Source organism: Aptenodytes patagonicus, chromosome 1 (assembly GCF_965638725.1).
Source record: "Aptenodytes patagonicus chromosome 1, bAptPat1.pri.cur, whole genome shotgun sequence".
Taxonomy (NCBI): Eukaryota; Metazoa; Chordata; class Aves; order Sphenisciformes; family Spheniscidae; genus Aptenodytes; species Aptenodytes patagonicus.
This window is the reverse complement of record NC_134949.1, coordinates 61177076-61197229: the sequence shown is the minus strand read 5'-3', so window position 1 is coordinate 61197229 and position 20154 is coordinate 61177076. Positions and strand designations below refer to the sequence as shown.

Sequence of the window (20154 nt, the reverse complement as noted above, 5' to 3'; positions counted from 1 at the left end):
ATTTCCAAGGGAGCAAAGCATCAGCCCTGAAGTTTGTTTCCTTAACAGCCATGGCCTTATAACATGGAATTGTGACCAGAATCATCAGTGTAAAATACTGTTTGATTAACTCCTTCCCCTCCCCCATATATATCTGTAAGTGTTACTGTGCCTGTCTGAAAGGCTTACTTCGTCTATTTGTTTGTGTGCAGCTCTTATGCACTGTATTTGTTGAGCAGGTTTTATCAGAATGGTTATCTTTCTCTAATTTCACTTCTTGTAGTTTCTCGGAGTCACAGAACTATCTTCCTACTGTGAAGGCTACTTTCTAAAAAATATGATGGTCCTCATTGAAAACGAAGCTTTCAAACAGCTGTTGTATGACAAGAACGGAGAAACGTCTGGTCAAAATGTACTACAGGACTTGCAGAGGACGTTGGCCACAAGGATTCAGTCAATTCATTTGTCTTCTTCAAAGGGCTCCATTGTATAAAGCTGAGGAAGACGGTAACCCTCTAATAAAGACCCTGCAAGTTAAATCTGCTGTTGCAGTTACTTAAACCCATTGCAGTTGCTAAACGACTACAAAAACAAAATATTAAAAAATTCTACTTCGCATCCAAATAGTTCTGTGTTGGCCAAAGGTGCTGCGCTGGGACTGCGGCCCCGTTTGGATGAGGGAATACAGAAAACAAAGCTCCTCCGTGTTTTTGAGCAAACGGGGTACAAGAGTATCCAGTGAATCGCTGTTGTACTCAAATTCTGAACACACATGCGTGGTCGTGGAGCTCGATGCCAACAAAAGCCAGAACTCGCATCAGTGAAGAGCAGAAGCCCCTGCCGGAGCGGTGGTGCCGGGGAACACCCAAATTGACCGATTAATCATTTAAGGCGGTTTTGTTCCAGTGTTACGCATTTAAGAACTGTATCTATCCTGGAGTCCATTATCTCGTGCATTTAAGAAATGTAAGAACTGTTATTGCTGTCGAGCAAAGATCAACTGTATTAGAGAGTGGGTAAGACTGTTACAGTGGAGGAAATATACTGGCAAATTTTTAGGGGTGGGAACTTTTTAAACTGTTCATAAAAAAATAATGGGGTGGCCTTGTAGTTTAAAAATGATTTCTTAAGCTTAAAATTTCATTTTCGACAGAGCTGTGTTTGAGAATCTATGTAACATGTTTTGTTTTTTAAATGGTAAAATGTACATTGTGTAAACATACATATGATCAAGTTTTGCTTGTATTCTTTCCTAGGGTGGTATAATCTTGCCTAACAGGCTATGGTTACACCAAAGAGGTACATTACCCAGACTATCTCTAATACAGTAGTTTGGGGGGGGGGGGGGGCAGGAGAACTGCATGCTGCTTGTGATTTGGGGTTAAAAACAATGACAAACTCAACATGCATTTGCATGGTAACTGTACCTGTGAAACGTTACGTTCGTGCTTCGTTTCGCTAAGACAAATGCAATGTTACTTCTTGTCAAACTTCATTTGTGAAATTAGCATATTTTTTTTATTTGGTGCGATTGGTTGTGATATGATACCCCTGGAGACCCTTCTCGAGATGCTGATTTCTGTTTGTTACAGTGAAGGGATAATAACAGATCTTTACTTCAGTAATGTGTCGATACTTTGCTACTGGCCAGAGATTGTGTCTGAGTTAGATTTTTTTTAAATTATAATTAAATATGTACTATAGAATGATTTCTCACTGTATCCTGAGAATGTATAGGTTATCTACAGTGCAGGGTTTGGGTGGGGTGGGATGGGGGTGTGATTTACTGTCAAAGCTTCGTTTATTTTGCAGCATATTGTTAGCAAGACAAATCTGCTACGTGTCACAACGTTCCTGATGCTCTGTCTCTGAAAACCACAGCAGGAAGTAGGCAAAGACGTTGCCTTCTCCATGGCAAAGTGACATTAATATATTTATGTTCTAGCATGCCGTTCAGAAACTGCCCAGTTCATAGACTTTAGAAGTTTTATTTTGACAGTGCATGTTAACCTCTTGTTCTTTCGTTGAAGTATCTACATTGGGTGCTCTTCCATGTTGATAGCTTTTGGTATGCTCAGAGAACACAGTTTTGGCTTTAGTTATCAACACAGTAGGAAGCTGTTTTATGACTCTGAGGTGTAAATCATCCTGTGTGCTTGGTCTTTTAAAGCCTCTACAGTTTCTGCAACAAATTACGAAAATGTCTAAACTGCCACTAATGTCGCAGAGACACAGCATGTCAGTCAATTAGACTTTTTTTTTTCTGTTTAGTAGATGTTCACACAAGATGTTGTCTGGAACATTTAGGCAATAGCATCTTCTGTGTGAATGTTGTGATCTTAGAGAGTGGGACCATGGTTGATGCAACAGCAAACGCAGGGGTGCTTGTTGTCTTTTGGTGTGCCTCCTCATCCATGGAAACTCATCCTTCCATGCCAATGATAACTAGATAGGAGCAGACCTCACCCCGCAGCTTCATGGTTTAAAATAGCAAAGTTTTTCAAACAATAATCACGATAATAAAATTCTTCCCTTGGGTACATGTGTAGTGTCCAACGAAGTCATCAGGAGTTGCATACGCATATATCCATAGGCAAGATAGCTTTTTCTGGAAACATGCCCACAGGTATACCTGTGGATAGGCAGTCTGGCATCTAATGCTATAATGATAGCCACAGGTGGTGTGCCCCTGTTTCTAGCTCAAATACTAACTATGCTTTGGTAAGGGGATGTAGAGTCCTGTGTGCACAGGCTGCCCCTGGAAGGTGATGGCTTTTGAGCATTTGTAGGAACCTGTCTGGGACTCATTAGGAAGGAAACACTGATAACTGTGCTAGTCATTCTTCTGATGAGTTGAGAGTGTCTGTGGTAACGTTTACTGGTTTTCTTTCAGAGATAACGGGCTTAAAATGTCCTTTGGTGGCTGTACGTGAACTGGGCACTCAAAGGCAAATGTGACCCAAAGGCTCTAGCGACAGAGTGCAGCTGCCTCCAAACACACACTGCGCAAATCTGCCAGCAGAGCTGCGTCAGCCCGTGCATTCTTGTGTCCTGCTGCTCCTTCGGGGGCTTGTGAATCTGGATGGCTGAGCACGACAGAAAGCGTGGCACCCACTGCTGCCACGAGATCTGCTTTGCTGGTGTCTAGCAAATGGTAGGAGAGAACAAGCCCCAAGAAGCTATTGTTCAAAGCTGTTACACGAAGGGATTGCAGCTATTGATTTATAAGGGAATAACTTTTGCCCTTCAAAACACTGGTAATCCCAAAGTCATAGATGTATACCTGAAAGGAACCTTAAAAAAAAAGAATCATGACTTTCAATTCTTTTTCGACCTGTGACCCCCATCACTTTTGCCAGCAGAAGAGCCAGCCCCTGTGTAACCCTGGCATTCATGTCTCCTGGAAAAGTCAGCAGACCTTTGTGGATCCACAGACCAGAGTTTGAAAACTGTGATTTTAGTCCACTTCTCCTGCTGTGAGGCTGGGCGAGGTCTAGCTGAACCACACCAGACAATGTGCAGCTTGCAGGCTCTTGAAACGTCCAGTGACGGGGATCCATGATCTTCACCACCCTCGTAATCGGAAGGTTTTCCTAAGAGACTATTTGGAATTTCTTTACTGCAAATCGAGCCACTTTTCCTTCACGCCCTGACTGACAGGAAGAACAGATTATCTTACAAGATCTTCTTACAAGATTATTCTGTGTATGAGAGGAATTATCCTACTTTCCTCACTAGTATAGTCTTTCCTAGTTCCTTTGATAGTATTTTCTAGGTCTTTGATTTTTGCTGTCATTCCCCTCATGATTCCACAGTTTCCCCAAAATACAGTACTCCAGCAGGAGTTTTATACAGTAACAAGCAAAGCAGAGTAACTGTCTCCTGTGGTTTATATAAAACATATCAGAAAATATATCCCAGAATATTTTCTACAAGAACATCCCATGGCTGACTTTTTGATCTAGTCTGTCTTTCGTTATAATTTCTGGGTGATTCACTGCTGCTTTCCCAGGAATTCCCATTTTTATTTGTGCATTTGCTTACTACACCTTCCACAGTGTAACACTTTCAACTTGTCTTTATTAAATTTGTTCTGCTTTAATTGGGGCAATTTCCCCACTTCATCAAGATCAGTTGCAATTCTGATGCTGTCTTCTAGCCCGTTTCATAATCTCCAAGCTTTATTATATGTGACTTCATGCATGGATTCTTCATTCCATTAATCTGGGGCTGGGAAGGGCTCTGTTGTCAATTTAATCTAAAAAGCAGTGTGAGTTTCAGTGGGTGCCCACAAATACCATCCCTATCAGATAAGGCTCTTTCCAGCAGAGCATTTTATTAGCATTTTTTAGAGAGATGGTGTTATCATCGTAGAAAATAAAAAGCCTTCTGCTTCTTTAGTCTTTGATGAGTTGCAATAATTTACAAATTTTGAGGGAAAATATTGCCTCCAATCTAGGTGAAATGGAAAAAAATACAACATCCTTAGAAAAACTTGTGATTTTCTTTTTTTGTCTTTTTTTTTTTTTTTTTTTAAATCATAACTTTCCAGCCTGTAATGAGTGAAGGGCTGTTTCGGTTCCTTTCCATCTGTCTTTTTTCTACTAATCCACTGCTGTAATATTTGAGGACTTACAGGCATCCTGCCCACCTCGCTGCAGATATTTCCTTCTGTCTCTCTACAAGGTCCTCCCTTAGTTTCCAGAATTTCCTCGCATTTCCACTTTGCCTCACGTGCTGCCAGTTTCCACACTTCCCAGTTTTTTTACTCTAGAGCCCTGCTGGATCCCTTCCCTGGCCCAGAAAGGGGGTATCTGTTCTCCTGAATGGGCGATTTTCCAATAATTGTCTTGAGAGCTGGGAAAGGAAAAGGATGGGGAATGTAGGAGGGCAAAGGTTTTGGACATCAGAGAGGAGGCTGGTATTCTTTTCACTACAACTTTCAGCACTGTCTACTTGTTTCTCAGATTTTTCTCCTGATCTGTTCCTTACGCCTGCTGTCCTCTAAATACAGCTGGTGGCCACATGCTCCCCGTTCTGGAAAAGGGCCAGCTTTGTAACTGCTAAGACTTTTTTCCCCCAGCTAAAACTGTTGCCTGCTTGGTCTCAGCTTTGGAGTAGATTTGTGCAAATGTCTATTAAAGACAGAGGAAACATCTTTAAAGAGGTGTGAAGGCTTAGTAGCCAGGCTCCTATTGGCACTAATGAGAGCTGCTGGCTGAATCCTCCACATGCTGCTTTTGACACTGAGCTTTTTTGTATTGACTATCCATTGGCCACTGGCTTCATACCAAACGTTGCACAAGCCCTGGATGGGCTGCGGTGTGTGGTGTGCTGGGGGCTTTCGGAAATTCTAGTTTTGTTTCAGAGCGTAGCACGATGTGCTGCTCTTTGAAGATTAAAAGAAAAAGGGAAATCCTCAGTTTGTACTGATGTAAAACTGCTCTGAGGTGGTGTGGTGGGAAAAAAGAAAGGCCACCTCTTCTTCCCTCCCCATACCTGTCCAAAATCAGAAGAGGGTTCTGTTACAGCATGCAATGCAACTAGGTCTGTGGGACTCCAGTATGCAGGACCCTGTTTAAATATTTTTTTTTTACGTTCAAGAAAAATACAGGTGTTTAGTTAAAGTTCACACGTCCACCTACTCAAGGCAAGGCTCAGGCCATCCTAGAGAAAAAGCCGTTCCTGGTACTGTTGTCTATGGGTTAAATCCTAGGAGAAGCTGAGAACCTGCAGAACTTGTCAAAGTCGGTTGCAGGTATTCAGTGTCCCTCAGGACCTGCCTCTGTCTTAAAAATATTGCTGAAAGATGACATTCTGAAGCCTGCATTCACTAAAGCTGCCTCTGAAGTCAGTGGATGATGATTTCTTTTTTATGAACGAGAGTTATCTAAAGTGAAAGACTTGAAGTTAGTTTGTTTGACAGTGTCTTTCGTGTGAGGCTCTGCAAGTGCTTTACAGAAATGAAAGGCTTGATGTTGCTTTCATCCCCTGGCCTGGAGATGTTGAAATACATAAGCATTAAAAAAGCTGCTTAGGATTTGTCCTAATATTTAATAAACTAGCTTGCAGAAAGTTAGCTTTGAAATAGCACTCAAATAATATCTGAAACCCCATAGACGAGAACATCACTAATTTTAGATGTCTGCCCATAAGCACAGCTATATCTCTAACTCACAGCGCTTCCAATCACATCTTCCATACATTTATAACAAAATTAATGTTTTGCTATTTTTTAACTTGTTATTTATTTTGAAGTAAGGCCCGTTACCTTCAGTGGGTGAAAACTGAGGCTGCCTGCTCTGACCAGATTATCACATTTCAGTAGAATTGCACCTGACCTAGCATTTATAACTGGCCTCCAAGGGCAAAAAATAGCGAAGCTGAGTCTTCAGCTGTGAGTCAATGATCTGTGAGTTCAATGGGACCACTGCTGAAAACGTTACGAATGCGGAGCCCAAAGCAGGAGGAAAAACTGGAAACCCGCAGAAGCTAATGGGCATTTGTCAGCTGCCTTCAGTGAGGCTAAGAACTGGGGAAGCAAGCTCAGTGTGGTTAGGAGGGGGTTATTCAATTTCTTTTTGTTGCCATTAAATTGTCTGTCTTTCAGCTTGGTTCAAGGCTTGTTGCATGGAACAGCCATGGATGGCCTAGTGTGTATTTATCTTAGGCGCATGCAGGGGGTTCGATGTGGTGTCTCACATTCTCCTCAGGTTAGTGTAGTCTCGGTAGACAATGCTTTTTGTGCTTTGCTTGGACTGCTTGTCACTAAAACACCTAGGAGACACAGCAGCAACTTACTAGAGAGCTTGCATTGGCTAGATAGGTTAAATTCTACGAATTTCTTGTGGTTTGTAAGCTATGCTGTTTAGCTGGCAAAATCTGTCTACCTGATTGTACGTGATGTACCAGAACAGCAATTTTGGTGTTTGTTTTCCTTTGGAGAGGCATTTTTCATCCTTCTTTGGGCTTACAGTGTTACTCTCTTTTTTTTTTTTTCTTTTATCCTGCAGAGGTGATGACACTGTGTGAACAGGCACGCTTAGAGCAGGCACAGGTTTCTGTCCGTGTTGGATGGCACACTGACAAACAGGTCTCAATAAGGGAAAAGGATTAGGTACAAGAATTTGAATGTCTAACCCCAGATCTTTGCCTTGAATTTCAGAGGTGTAGTGTTCCCTATTTCCTGCTTCATTTGTTCCCCAACTCGGAGTTTCCATGCAGTCAAAGGGGAGGGGAGGGCAGAAGACAGGGCAGGAGGAGAGGAGGAAGCAGCCACATCTCCCACCCCTTGCTCGCCATCCCCAGCCAGCCCATTTGGCTCTGGTCTCTTCAGTGCTTACACAGAGGGTTTGCTCGGTCTCACTGCTCAGATATGGCCGTGGAGCTCTAGCAATTGGTAGCTTTTCTTTGTCCTTACAAATATCTCCACTGCCACAGCTGCAACAGCGAATTTGCCTGAACCCCTTTGTGTGTGGTTAACTTTGGTCTTTCCATTTCCCATCATCTCTGCTGCTGTGTTTTCATTAAAACTTCCATTACTTGGCTTTGCCCAGCGCAGTGAGAGGCAATCTTGTTTCTTACTGCCTTTCTAAAGCAAACAAAGACAGGGAAAAAAACTCTCTGAAATACCCAATCAGAAATCATTCATGGTTTAAAATAAGCCACATTAGAAAATGGAGATGCTCAGACACAAAAAAAAAGACAGCCACCTTGGCATTAGGAGGTCATTTTAATTAATTAAGGTCAAAGCCTTAACACCTCATATGTTCTGGCAGGGACGGATTAACATGGTTCAAAACATCTGGACTTGTTCAAGCCACAGGTTCAAGAGAGTCCAGCCTTACCCTTTCACCTTCCCAGCAGTAGATAAATTGACTATCCTATAGCTTACTGCGTGAGAGGCTTTCAAATGAGCCTTGCAAAAGTCGGGTTCTCTCTGTTCTGCGTGGCTTTTAAAGAGCCCACGGCACATCTGTGGGCTGAGATTTGCTCCCTGAGCAGCATGGTTGAAGCGCCCCAGCGCTGGCTGTGCCTCACTGGGGCAGAAGGTAGGAGCACAGGAAGCCCCTGGAGTCTCATCAGTGAAAGCTGCTTCCCCAGCATCAAAGCATTCACTTGATCAAATACCCTGCTTAACCTGGTGAAGCCTGGGTACACCACTGATAGGCAAATTTAGGACAGTCGGTTCAATAGCTTGGGAACTGATTTTTGCCTTGCGATTATTGAGCCAGTGACTAATTGTGCCATTTGGGGATGTGGTAAAACGTGCGGTCTTCCTTGAGTTGTGAGTTCATGTTTATCCATTGAAGAATACAAGGACTAAAGGAAAGTATCTGAGAGCTTTTTGACCTCATGTTCCTGGCTAAATTCCAATTCATACTAGAAAAACTTGACCTATTTAAGCCCCATCTCTACATTTTGACCAGTATGTTACTTCCTGTCCGTATTTCTCTGAGTGTTGTGGCTGCTGCACAGCCATACGTGCTGTATCAGTGGGGAATAGAGGTGCCTGAGCATTATGCATACAGTAAATAAGTAAATCCCACTCCCTGCAATGCAGGACATTCCTTCTACGGATCTCTTCAGCATTATGTGGAAGGCTGGATAATGCATCTCTGCTGTTTACAGCCCCAAGATAAGGTCAACGCTCTTTTTCCGCATTCTCTGTTCACTCTGCCAACTACCACACAGCAGAGGGATCTGGATCCTGCATGTTTTGAATCATAATATAATGAAGAGCAGCAGAAAAAAACCACAGGAAATATAACATTCTCCCACCCCCCACCCCCCCAGTAACAGGTGGGTTACTCCAGTGTCCTTCAGTCCCGCTCATCTGAAAGCTGCTTGCAATACCATTTGTGCATTAGTTATCCTCAGAGCAGGCTGTTGATTAGGTTGAAGTCTGGAAAGCATCTTAAGTCACTCGGGACAGAAGTGGCATTGTGAAATACTTTGTTCTATATCGTCCAAGCTGTGCATTTTCTGCTGCTTGGTGATTTTTTGTTTTGTGTTGGTTTTTTTGTTGGGAAGAAAAGGTGTTAAGCATATGAAATGTATTGGATTTTCTGTCCATAGTTATCTTTGTGTGTTTGTATGTTCGAGAGAGAGAGATGGACAGTAAATAGATCTATGGGATATGTTATGAGGCGTGAAATCGTGTTTGTAATGAGATTTCTTGTTAATGGCAGTCAGCCTTCCTTGATGCTAAGCATTAATGCAATATCCATTAGTGTAGCTAAACCTCCCTCTGCTCCACTTTCCCAAATGGGTTTCACTTTGTACCTAGTTAAATATTTGATACGAGGTTCAAGAAGTAATTTACATGTTAAATGAAGGATATATGACCGTTCTAGGAAAAATACAAGTTAAGATTGTGCTGTAACATCATTCACAAACCAAACATGAAAGCATGATGAAATTTGCCCCATTAAAATTACTGGAAGCCTTTTCATTGATTTTTCTAGTCTGTGGATTAGGTCTGTTTTCCATCTCGCTTTCATACTATGTCACCTTTGAAGTCTTTGCACATCTCACACTTTCCAAGCCAAATGCGTATCTGTAATTAGAAAGCACAATCTTGATCCTTAAACAGGGAAGAGATCCTTCCCCTGTCATCCGCTTCCGAAGGGCTGGGCTTGTGTCTTTATGTTTACCATTGAAAACAACAGCTGAATGGGGAAATCCCAGCACGAGCATCCTGAAAAAACAGAAGAGCTAGCACTGTCTGTGGGACAACCATTTCCTTCCTTCCTCCCTCTTCACATCCGCTCCCACTTGTCTCTGAGGTGTCTTTGAAATGAAAGCTAGAAGAGAAAAATGAAAACAAGAGGAAAGGATGTGCTAGAAATAAGATGGTTTCTAGAACGGTGCAGAACCATCGAGCTAATCTTGATTTTTTTGCAGCTTTTAGGCAGACTCCTGATTTGTGTAATATAAACCCAGGAACGGTTATGATTGTTTTGCATTTGTTACGATTGTGATGAGTTTGTTGTTTTTTTCCTAGCAGAGTAGTTTTGTTTGCTGCCATCTATTGTTGGCGTTTTATGGGAAGGTTTCACTTCACTTTTTATTGAGAAGCAAATGAAAGATCACACAACCCAACAGTAATCATCAACAAACACAGACATATTGTCCTCCATCCCACAGATGTAGCTTAAATACTGGTTTGTGGCTTCACAGACATGTTTGAGGTCATCTACAATTAACAGTACAGGTGAAACATTCTTCCCCTCTACTTATCCATTTATGATGGATAAAAATAAAATAGCAGAGAGCCAGAGTGTAGACAATAGGATGGCAGATGTTTTTCAATAGAGAAAGAGTATAGCTAAGAAAAACAAATGTTTCTGGAACCAAGTATTTTTCCTCAAAAAGACAGATAGACATCTGTAGCTCATTTGAAGATGCCGGTCTCTCAAGCCTGTTAGATGCTTTTGAAAATTGGCTGTTTGGTGCTGTTAGTGTTCCAGAGCAAACCGTTCCACAGAAGACACTGAGGGCACTCTGAAACGAGACAGAAGGGAATGTATTAAAAATAGAGGAGCTCAGCCATAATTTGAAGCGGCAGCTTTTGTCCACTGTGTCCACAACTTGAATATTATTTTTAAATGTGTGTTTGTATTTAATGTCTTTTGATTTTTTTAAATTACTGTTTTTAAAATGAACATAGTTTTCCCTTGAGTGTAATGTATTCAGTCAGCAAGATCAGAAAGCTTTATGTGTTCTATCACATAATTAGGTCTTTAGCATAAACGTTGGGAAAACTCTGAAACCATCTTCTCCGAGCGCACCTTAGGTTATCGTAAGCCCCGTTCTGTCTGATGCTGATCCTTTTAAAATCTCCGGTGAGATTATGATTAATTTGTCATTGCTAGATGTCATTTTATTAACACTGTACAAAGGCAGGGCAGCATGCGAAACCAGCAAGTTGGGTTTTTTTAGTATTGTATTACTCTGACAAAGAGAAAAATTAACCAGATCTTTGTCTCTAGTGTAAAATACTCCCCTTAGCTTGAGAGGACATGTGCAAAGCCTCTGCTCTGAATGCCTCACTATAATCAAGTTACAAAATGGAGGAAAATGGTATTAGAGAAAGATTTTTGAAAAACTTACCTCCAGTGGTGGAGAACATGCACTTGTTAAAAAGTCTGCTCTCTCTCTCTCTCTCATGAAGTCAGTGGGAATCTTTAATGGGAGTTACTGCAAGGCTGTATGGTTTTTTAATGCACTAGCAGATATAATTTCCCATCCAGTCATCTGCACAGTTGTGGTTGGTACACCATAAAGGCTGAAGGCCAAATCCTGCTGTCATTGCACACAGCAGCCCTACTTCAACAGGGATCATAAACGTGTACTTATGTTACATGAGTTAGTTGCACAGTTTTGAGGTTTTTGCTGAAGAGAAATGGGAGAGGGTAGGCTTTCCTTCTGCTCGCTGATCATAGCCTTTGCGTTTCCAGTGACTTTATTAGAAGCATCATATATTTACATGCTGCAGAATGAGGCCCGCATGGGGTGGGAAAGATTTTTATGAATTTAGACCTGCCTAAGAAAACATCAGCCATTCTAATTTTAGACAAGTTGCATTCCATATCCATCTGTTTAGTGGATCAGTCTGATATTTACTGTTTAGTGAATTACATTTGATCTTTTTTTTTTAAGTTTCTTGGAGGGCATTGCCTGCCGTCAGCTAGTGTAAAATAGTGCCAAGGACTTCCAAACATACCCTTAGGGCCAAACTCTGCTAGCTTCACATACCACAGTCCCATTGAAAGCAAGGAGAAAGCTGGACCGGGCACACGAACTGCAAACCCCCCGATGTCCAGTTACAAGTCCTGCTTCATTTCGTAGAGATTGATGACTCCCTGAAAAAAAAAAAACATGGTGCCAATTCACCCCAGTTAAAAATGTATTGAAGTCAAGGAAATTATATTAGACATGACTGTAGTCTACCAAATCCAGTCCTGTGCATAGGCAGAACTCCAAGGGAAAGTAACGGGAGTTTCTGTTATGGAGCTTGCAGAACGAAGCCTACGTAATGAACTATGACAAAATGTCAACTTTGTGTAAACTCTCCTGGTGGGTCTGTATAAAGGTTTTTAAGAAATCTTCGTTGGAACACACCAGAGAATAATAAACTTGCACCTTGATAGAATAGCTTTATTTGTATATACTCTATGTAAATTTTAAACCAGAGGACATGCGTCATTCCTTGTACATAGCTGACTAGAACGGTGGCAGTGCCGTGCACTGCTGTTTAGGAGATCCAGGTTCTCCAGTCTTGGGTTTCCATCTGTAAAGGCTGCAGGAGACTGCTTGGGACCAGCCAAAACATAGGATGGATAGATGCTCACCACCCACTGCTTAGAAATGAAGGAGCAGGAATTGGAACAGATGTTGGCTATGGAGAAGATTGCTTGCCTCCACTCCTGGCTAAAGGACAAGTGCCTCCGTTGCCGTCATCTCCAACAGAAGTGATTTATGGTCAAAGAGTGTGGAGAACATTCGGAGCCCTATTTGGATCAGTCTTTCATAGGAAACTGAGCTTGTAAGGAACACACACTTCTGGTGTAACAGGGGAAGGTCCACGAAAAAGCAGTGTGTATATACATCTACCTGTCTGTCTGTTATCTAATATCCCAGTGTTTCTGTATTGAATGGTTTCAGTAACCTGTAAACAAGTGATTGCTCCTGTTGTGTTACTGCTTTGAAATTCTTTGCATGCACTCTGGCATATAATTCTTTAAGAAAAGAAATTATACATATTATATATATATATATATATATAGTAGCTTGCAGAATATTCATGTTGAAGAGCCATGTTTTGTGCAAATTGTACATTTATGTTGTGAGCAATATTGCAATATGAACTTTTATTAGTTGTTGGCATTAAAACATGTTTTTATTGATAGTAAATTTGTCACATTATTTTTGAGCGTATGTATGTATCCCAAGCTTTCAAACTCAGGCATTAGACCAACCACTGAAGGAGACTTTTTCTGTGCAGTAGAAATAGCACAGGCTTTCAGTAAAGAGGCAGGAATACAAGTCCCATTCTGTTTAACGCGAGTTGCGAGGCTGATTCTTCATGCAGTTTGTCAGGCCAATACTTCCCTTTTGTCAGTGCTGGAATTCGTGTTTGGTATGAGGATGCTGTTGCCCTCATCTATAACAGAACTAAAACCCCAACCTTGCAAAACAAAGCGCTTAACTCCTACTGCCCTCTGTCTCCGCAGGTGCTTCAATATGAATACAATGAGGACTTAAGAAACTTCCAATTTCTTGCCGGATAGCCAATGTTGTATTTTCAAATGTTAATGCTACATAGTTTTCAATTTAGGGGCTAGATAAAAGTGTAATACCACTATGGCTTTAGGAAAGCTACAGTGTTTGGAGCTTGACCTTGAAACTTTTACATGATTTCTGAACATCATTGGTGGCTTTGTTTGCTCAATGTTTACCTCTGATAAATGTATGCTATTGATTTAAATGTTTAATATATTGACTGCCTTTTTTGTATATTTGTTATCATAAAGGTTTGGTTTAAATGCTAACAATTGTGGTCTATTTTCAGACTTTAAATAACATACGGTTCTGTATTTGGAAGGCAAAGTTATTAATGAATATAGCAATTTGGTATTTTATTCCTATTTTATACAGCTGCCCCCATAGATTATTATCAGATGGCAATGAATATTGCTGAACAGCAGGTGGAACTCCTTTGGGCGTGTTTATGAGCCATCTCTGTTCAATAAAAACTCCGTTGTTTTCTAGCCTAGGAAATGGCTGCCGTGAGTGTGTTTGTTGTTTCTTCTCCTCTTCAGGTGTTTCTCAATGTACTTCAGACAGCAGCAGGACTGGGGTTCTCCCAAGAACCATCTCCCAGAAACCACACGCATTCGGCGTTTTACGTCTGGAAGCTCTGGTGCTGTTCCCAAAACAGCCTGGGAGGCTGTTCCCAAAAACTTTTCCCTGAGCCCTGGCAAAAAAATGGGCACGTAAGACCCGGGAATGGAGCTCCGTGATGCTTAAAATTAAGCATCTGCAAATGCATCGTAGCCAGGCAGTTTGGATGTATGAAGATGCGAAAGGCTGGAAGCTTGCTTCATTATACAACATTGCTGCAAGTGCACACAAATAAGTTTTTCAAGGAGAAGTCAGAAGTAAATAGAGGGAACTGATTAACTTTGGCATGAGCATAAAAATCAGGCTTTGAAAAATATTTTTATTTTAGCAATTTTTTTACTTTTTAAATTTTTAAACTCATTTACAATGTTTTCCGTCTTGTATGTTTTAGTGGATTTGGAGTCAAGTCCTTTCTTCATAATGTACCAGATTACTAAGAAACAGGTTGGTCTGGTTAGTCCAGGAGGCAAAAGGTGGTAACAACCTTTTCAAGTATGACCTGTATGTGAGTCGTGGGAGTGAGACACCGCTCACACCAGACTGGGTGGCTGTCCAGACCAGGATCGTGGCTTTGTCATGTGCCTTTGGGCTCTGCAAGCTCGGCTGTCTGGGAGCAGAGTTTGAAAAGCAGCTCATAGGGAACTCTACAGTTGTCAAAATTTGGTAAGAGATGTAGGCCCCCTTGTACTGCCTCCCCAGTATCTGGAAAAAAACCAGCAAGCTTCACATGTAGCAAACTGGGACGATCTGTCTCCTTTCCCAACCAGTGATACCGGAACAATTTAAAAACATTATTTCTGGGCATCTGAGTTAACTCTTCACTGAGAAAAATAGGAAAGATCAGCTATAATTGTTAACACCGTTCCTCTGGGTTCTCTGTAAACTCATCTATGCTTTTGCTACATTCAGTTCACACTTTTTAAGGTTTTCTGGACAATCTTAAAACGTAGAGACTGAGGGCTATGGCACACGTTCACTGGGCTAATGAAGGTTTAGGACAGTTTTGCCCACTGCTGTGTTTTCTCCTCTACACGGCAGAAATGGGCAGCAATGTCTAAACCACCACTGCTACATACTAGGGCTCATCTAGAGGAGCCTCAGGTTTTGTCCGGAGGCAAAAGCACTGTCAGAAGTGCTTGATGTAGGTCTACTGATGGAATCAGTAGCAGAAGCATCTGTGTAACATAAAAAAGATCATTGTATGCCTCAGTTTCACTACTTAGAAAGTAACAGTAGCATTTAAACCACTCAGAAATAATATTTTTTTTTTAAATCTGCATAGTGGCTTAAACAGGCATATTTCTAGGTGTATAGCAGTATCAGCTAAATTTTTCCATGTCAATGGAGCCTTATATTTTAATGAACATTTCTGCAGTGGCTTTCATTTTGCCTAATGAATGTTTCAAGGAAAATGTTGTTCCAGAGTAGGCGTGTGGGCTGGCTATCTCTAAGCTTTGCTATGAAGACGTAAGACTACAAGGTAAATGATGTCCAAGAACCTGTGCTCATACCCTTGCATGCTGGGAGGCTGCCATACCCAGCACAACCATACTGCCTGGCTACCTCCCTAGAGCTTATCAGACCCTCTGCTTTATAAGCCCGGTGGCTTGTGTAAGAAGTTGGAGTCTCTTCCTGGAATAATGAATACTTGAAGCAACCAGTATTGAACAATATACATAGACATGGAGGAAATAAAGATTTGCCATCGAGACAAATACTGGCCCTAATGTCTCCCATCGCCCCCACGGTGCTGGAGGGGTGAGAGTCTTCAGGTGTTTTGACGTGTCCATCTGCCCTCAGAGGTGTGATGTAGCCCTGCCACATGCGCATGTGCCACTTCTCCCGGTGCTCACCCAAGTGTATGCTGACACTGTGGACCTCTGGTTGGCAAAGCCTGGCGCTGGAGGCCGTAGCAACGTCTGGGGAATGCACACAGACCCCACTTCCCACCTGCTGTGAGAACAAGCGTTAAGGGGCAGAACTCGCATAACTTGGCTGAGTCCCAGCACATGGAGCACTGCCAGTTGTTTTTTTTCCCATACCCATATGTTTACTGACTTTACTAGTAAATCCTTAGCATGTTGTATCGTCCTATGCTTCTTTTCAACTTCCTTCATTTTCTCTGTGTAAGTTGGCCAAAAACGGCTTGCTAGGTCCTCAACTGTGTCCTACCTTCATGTGCATCTTGGTTCTTCCTCTCCCGCATGCCTCTTTTCCTCTCAGGTCTCTACTGGATCCTGGAAGACCAATGCATTTATTTTTCTCTGTTGGCTGTATGTGTCAATCATGACTATTCTGAACCTCATGAGGTTTAACAAGGCCAAGTGCAGGGTCCTGCACCTGGGTCAGGGCAACCCCCGGTATCAATACAGGCTGGGGGATGAAGGGATTGAGAGCAGCCCTGCCGAGAAGGACTTGGGGGTACTGCTGGATGATAAGCTGGACATGAGCCAGCAATGTGTGCTCGCAGCCCAGAAGGCCAATCGTATCCTGGGCTGCATCAAAAGAAGCGTGGCCAGCAGGTCGAGGGAGGGGATTCTGCCCCTCTACTCTGCTCTGCTGAGACCCCACCTGGAGGACTGTGTCCAGCTCTGGAGCCCTCAGCACAAGAAAGACACGGGCCTGTTGGAGCGGGTCCAGAGGAGGGCCACGAAAATGATCAGGGGGATGGAACACCTCTCCTATGAAGAAAGGCTGAGAGAGTTGGGGTTGTTCAGCCTGGAGAGGAGAAGGCTTCGGGGAGACCTTCTTGCAGCCTATCAGTGCTTAAAGGGGGCTTATAAAAAAGATGGCGGCAAACTTTTTAGCAGGGCCCATTGCGACAGGACAAGGGGGGGAATGGCTTTAAACTAGAGGGGGGTAGATTTAGACTAGATATAAGGAAGAAATTTTTTACGCTGAGGGTGGTGAAGCACTGGCACAGGTTGCCGAGAGAGGTGGTGGCTGCCCCATCCCTGGAAACATTCAAGGTCAGGTTGGACGGGGCTCTGAGCAACCTGATCTAGTTGAAGATGTCCCTGCCCATGGCAGGGGGGTTGGACTAGATGACCTTTAGAGGTCCCTTCCAACCCAAACTCTTCTATGATTCTCCACATCTGGCCATTTTTCTCCAGCTTGCTGAGAGGGCACTGACTTTCCCTTCCTTTACGTTGGTTCCAGCACTATCTGACAGCACTCATTGCAGGGATGATGGGATTCTCACTCCCAAACTCTCAGCACACATTTTGGGGAAGCAGATGCTCTGTAAGTACACCTCTCTGCCCTGATAATACATTCACTGTATCACAATAAGGTTTTAATGCCTTTAATGTGCATCTGGTTCACACTGAGATCACACTTACTACTAGACATAGCTAAAAGATAAGTGACAGACCTAGTTTATTCCATAAAGTTAAGCAAAGAGTGCCAAAAGCAATACGTAAGATCTGGGAGAACAAGCCTTAGCGCAAGGATGTTTTAAAGTGAGGAGGTTGGTGCTCTCCCAGAGAACTCCTTAAGGAGATCATGGATGAAAGAAAACCAAAGCAGCCTTGTTTCAACCACCTGAAAACTGAACTTTATGCCTAGCTACCAGTTCAAGAGTTCTTCCTTCCAGGCTATGCTGCTGTGCGCAAACAGGGTATGCAGTCTCCCCTGACAAGATGCTGCCCTACTGAGATCTGACCTTCCTTTGGTTTCCTCCCACTATTCACGCTCTGTATTCCACAGAAACACACGGGAAATGCAAATAGAGAATCAAAAGGTAACCTTGAGGACTTTTATGGCTGCCCTTGGTGTTTCAAAGCCACTCTTAAGTACTCCTTTCTTCCTTTCCTAAGTTAGAGGATTTCTTGATGTTGTGACTTTGCTTTTAGCTGTTCAGCATCTCTGGGACTGCAACAGTAATATTTTGCAGCTCATTTGAGAAATAGAATCTTTTTTTTTGAGTGAGATGCCATGCTAGTGTATCAATCCCTTTCCCCTCTTCTCATCTGAAGAGGTCAGCTGAACCACAGCCATAAGCCTACAGCATAACTTCTCTCAAAACACATAAAATGCCCTTTGTTTTCTTGCTTACAGCCTGTATGATTTGCCATATGAACCTTTTCATGGCCTTGTAGTACCTTCCAGCTGTTGTATTAGAAATGTTTACAGTGCTCTGTCAGTTTCATGATTCAAGGTATATCAAGGTCCCTGCAGAGCCTTGGCCACTGGAGCTCTTCAAGTTTTCAAATAGTTATTGGAGAGCCCACTGGCACCAGCTGCTTCAACATCACTCCTTCACCAAACAGATCTCTTGTCTCTTCCACTTAGTGTGAAGAAGAATGCTGTAGCTCTCTGGGCACCTTGACACATCCCCTGAAAAAGAAGTTGGACCATACCTTTGGAGGAGCCATTGACTTTTCCCACTGACCCTGCTTTTCTTGACCTGGTAAATCCAAGCCAGAACAAATGTTTGCTCTGCTTAGCTAGGTAACTTAATCCAACTGAACCTTTCTGAATGTTTATGACGACACTTTGAACAAGATACAGGCACACTCTTCCTGTTGATGCGAACTATTCGGCACTTGCATCCTCAGGTGAAAAGCACTAGGTAGGGATGGGTCAAATGTGGATCCAGAATTAGGGGGAATATTTTAGTGCTTTTCACTTCAGACAGGCAGAAGTTTCTGACACCAGAATTGGTGACTGAACTGAAGCGGTGAAAAGCACTACTATCAAGTCTTGCCTTACTTTGCTGAGGTCTCTCAGGAGAAAAAGAAACTCAGCTCTGCTCATCAGAGCATAAGAAATGGGTCTAAGAGAGATTCCAGGCACAAACCAACTCTGGAGGAGAAGTACTGCTGTATCTGATTGATCTCTGATGAGGAAAAAAAAAAAAATGAAGCCTTCAAGTTTTAGAAGCTTGGTTTTAGAAAAGGCCCAAGGCCAGTCCGGAACAGACTTTGGCATGAGAATGTTTGATGACAATTCTTCTGGTCAGAGACCTTTTATTTCCACAGGATCTGAACTTGGTCCTTGCACCCTTCCTGAGACAGCCATTCGAGTCCTTGTCTCCTGTGGCACATATCTTTCTTCACAGCCATTTCTTCCACCTAGCAGAGATTCAGAGAGACTTCTGTCAGCTATACAGCCTTGTTCCCGATTAGGACAGCTCTTTGGGTTCATCCCAAAAATTCCTCCAACAGTTGTGTAAGAATTCCATCCAAATTAAGAAATGAACATCTGCTTTCTTTCCCAAGCCCCACACCTCTGTGGTTGAGCCATCTTTGGACACTAAATACCAAGATAACCATATTTTTACTGCTGCGTTATGACCTATGAGTCGTCCTGGCTGGTTCCTTGGGGTGAGTGGGCTGTACTGCACTACAGTTCAGTTACTATCAGTTACTATCATCTCAGGTGTCTGCAAGAAGCTTCATGCCTGGAGCACCACTCTTTCAACCCCATCTCTGTGATTGCCAAGGTACCATGGAACAATAATACATTTAATAGAATGGTCTTTCTTTTCTTAAGAAGACCCTGAGACTCAGCTCCACATCCCCAGCAAGTGTATGATGGAAAAAAGTACTGGAATGACCCAGCATTTATGGACTGGCTCTCAAAAGAGAAGAAAAATTATTAATAGTAACTGCAGTTCTCTAAGCTATAATATCCATATGCATATTTGCTACCCATTTTCCTTCCTTCCTCCTTCTCCAAGTCTCTTTTTTTGGTACTTCTGTTGTTGAGCCTTACCACAGTACACTGCTATATTGTGATTATGTACGTGGTGGAAGGGAAGGTAGAGCATGTGTGCCCCCTCTGGGTATTGCTTCTGTAAAAACAAGTCTGGCTCAAGTATTTGTTGTGCAAACCCCTGTAAATGTATATGTCTGCAAAAAAAAAATATCCAGGAACCACAGTCACTGGAAAGTAACCTCGCTTTCCTCCTCTTTGCTGCATAACAGTCCCCTCTGCCTGTCCTTTGGGAATAGCATCCGCTTACACAAAACTTCCCTCACAATCTGGAGGAAGACTGACAGTCAAACTGTAGCCAACTCGTGTGTGGGAGGACAAGAAGGATTTCTTGAACACTGCAAGAGAAGGTGACCAGCAAAGCAAATAATAACAACCCAGCAGAAAGACAAGCATACCAAAATGCAAGCTTGGTAATTATCTAGAACACAGGTAGGACTAGGATGCCCGTGCTGCCGGGTACTACAAGGAATAGCTAGAAAGATACAGCTTTTGCCTTGGTATGTTTGTGTCCACATTAAGGCAAAATGCAGCAAATGGGTGAAATGA

The 20154-nt window shown here is 42.6% G+C and overlaps 1 protein-coding gene across 3 annotated transcripts in view; it reads left to right on the top strand.

The window, feature by feature from the left end:
* Positions 1-1201, top strand: part of ABTB3 (ankyrin repeat and BTB domain containing 3) — a 177507-nt gene extending 176306 nt beyond the window's left edge. For 2 of the 3 annotated variants that reach the window (XM_076339009.1, XM_076338999.1), the window contains one exon: positions 263-1201. In XM_076339009.1, coding sequence (XP_076195124.1) covers positions 263-472 — 210 coding nt within the window. In that variant the 3' untranslated portion in view covers positions 473-1201. The remainder of the gene's footprint in view (positions 1-262) is intronic. The other variant, XM_076339018.1, reaches the window with a different exon arrangement.
* Positions 1202-20154: the final 18953 nt, after the last annotated feature.